Source organism: Phyllobates terribilis, unplaced genomic scaffold (genome assembly GCF_046119375.1).
Source record: "Phyllobates terribilis strain yellow unplaced genomic scaffold, ASM4611937v1 Scaffold_7__3_contigs__length_470593459, whole genome shotgun sequence".
NCBI classification, from domain to species: Eukaryota; Metazoa; Chordata; class Amphibia; order Anura; family Dendrobatidae; genus Phyllobates; species Phyllobates terribilis.
In genome coordinates, this window is record NW_027362767.1 from 165,830,461 (window position 1) to 165,832,330 (window position 1,870).

The following is a 1,870-nucleotide window of genomic DNA, read 5'->3' on the forward strand; positions in this document are numbered from 1 at the left end:
GTACACTATCTGTAATGTTTATTCAGTGTTTTATGACTCTCTCTCCCTATCTCTCTACCTAAGCTATGAGCTCTGACGTCCTCTCACTATCCAGATTCACCACAAAATGGCTGCTGTATTCTCTGTCTCGACTTTCATACAGACTATGGCAGTCCCTCCTGATTGCCTGTGCAATAATAAGTGATGGGATATGATAGCTGCAAAGTATTATGGGGAAGACCAGCCACACCTGAGGTCACGTGAGCCTTCTCTGACTTATAGAATCTTTATGCAATGTATAAAAGTACAGCTATCATTTTAGGCAATTAACAAGAACCAGATAACAAATTGTATGAATTTGCAAAATTCAGCAAATTCCTAAAAATTCAAAACAAATATCAAACAAATATTATGGACTCAACCAACATAACGTCTCTAGGCATGTTCATCCTTCTTGGACTATCAGACGTGCCTTATCTTCAGGATATCTGTTTCTTTTTGTTCTTGGTGATGTATATTGCAACTTTGACAGGAAATCTTCTACTAATTATCGTAGTGGGGATTAACCCAACTCTACAGACCCCTATGTACTTTTTCTTGAGTAACCTCTCTTTTATTGACATCTGCTTCTCATCCACCATAGTTCCTAAAATCTTGGTTAACACTATTGCTAAGGACAGAAGTATTTCCCTGTTGGGATGTGCATTCCAGATGTACTTCTCGCTAGCCTTAGGGGCAACTGAGTGTATACTACTTGCAGTTATGGCCTTTGATCGATTTGCTGCCATCTGTAAGCCGCTGCACTACAACACTATCATGAGCAAGGGTTTCTGCATTACTCTAGCAGTAGGATCATGGGTGGCGTGCTTCATGAACTCCACTGTCCATGTTTTCATTACGTTCCAACTGCCCTACTGCAAGACCCACCATATCAGCCACTTCTTTTGTGAGATACCTCCAATTTTGCAAATATCTTGTAGAGATACCAGACTCAATGAAATAGCTATGTATGTTTCTGCTGGCATCATTGTTATGATGGCTTTCTTCCTAACTCTCATTTCATACATCCACATCATCTCCACCATCATGACGATCCAGTCATCGCAAGGGAGGCAGAAAGCATTCTCTACTTGTGCCTCCCACCTTATCGTTGTCACTCTCTACTATGGGACTATTATGTTCATGTATCTACGACCCCGCTCTGCCTACTTACCTGAAGCAGACAAGACTATCTCGATACTGTATACCGTCGTAACTCCTATGTTGAACCCTTTCATCTACAGCGTAAGAAATAAGGACGTGAAATGTACCATAAAAAAATGTTTCACCAGGAATTTAACTCTCTAGGAGAATTTGGAGACACCACAACATGATTCAAAATAGTAGCTCTTATCAGAAATGATGGAGAGACCACTGTATAGCTATATCAACTATCGCCTTATTTAAAGAGAATGTTTTATCTGAAAATCTGGTAAATGCATGTTTTGTGTTAAATTTTTGGCAGCTTTTTCGATATCATAATCTTTATTAAAAAAATAGAAATCCTGCAATTTTACACTGGACATTGAGGTTTCTTTAGACTTCAACTTCCTGCTGTTTCAGGAAACAACATATGTACACAGCCACACTGAGCAACCTTCAACACAATGTTTTCTCTCTAGAAACATGTAAGGAGCATGTGCAAAGGTCATTGTGAAGGGAGGGAGAGTAGGGTCAGCTATGACATGGCCCACTGTGATTGGTGCATACTGTAAAAACTGTTTTTGAAATGACAGGCAGAGTGAGGGTAAAATAATGGCAGTGACCAGTATGTTTTTTTTTTTGTTTTCTTTTAAGTGCCAATTTAAAAAAGACAAAAATACATGTAAATACATGTAACACAAAAACTTGA

The 1,870-nt window shown here is 38.9% G+C and overlaps 1 protein-coding gene across 1 annotated transcript; it reads left to right on the forward strand.

Moving 5' to 3' along the window:
- The first annotated feature begins 378 nt into the window (after positions 1-378).
- LOC141155435 (olfactory receptor 1f45-like) lies at positions 379-1,326 on the forward strand. The gene has a single exon (XM_073642300.1). The coding sequence runs from the start codon at positions 391-393 to the stop codon at positions 1,324-1,326; it is 936 nt and encodes a 311-aa protein (XP_073498401.1). The 5' UTR covers positions 379-390.
- The last annotated feature ends 544 nt before the right edge of the window (positions 1,327-1,870 follow it).

Bases quoted from the DNA above. Each gene is read 5' to 3' on its own strand.
- LOC141155435 (XM_073642300.1), top strand. From the start codon at position 391: ATGGACTCAACCAACATAACGTCTCTAGGCATGTTCATCCTTCTTGGA.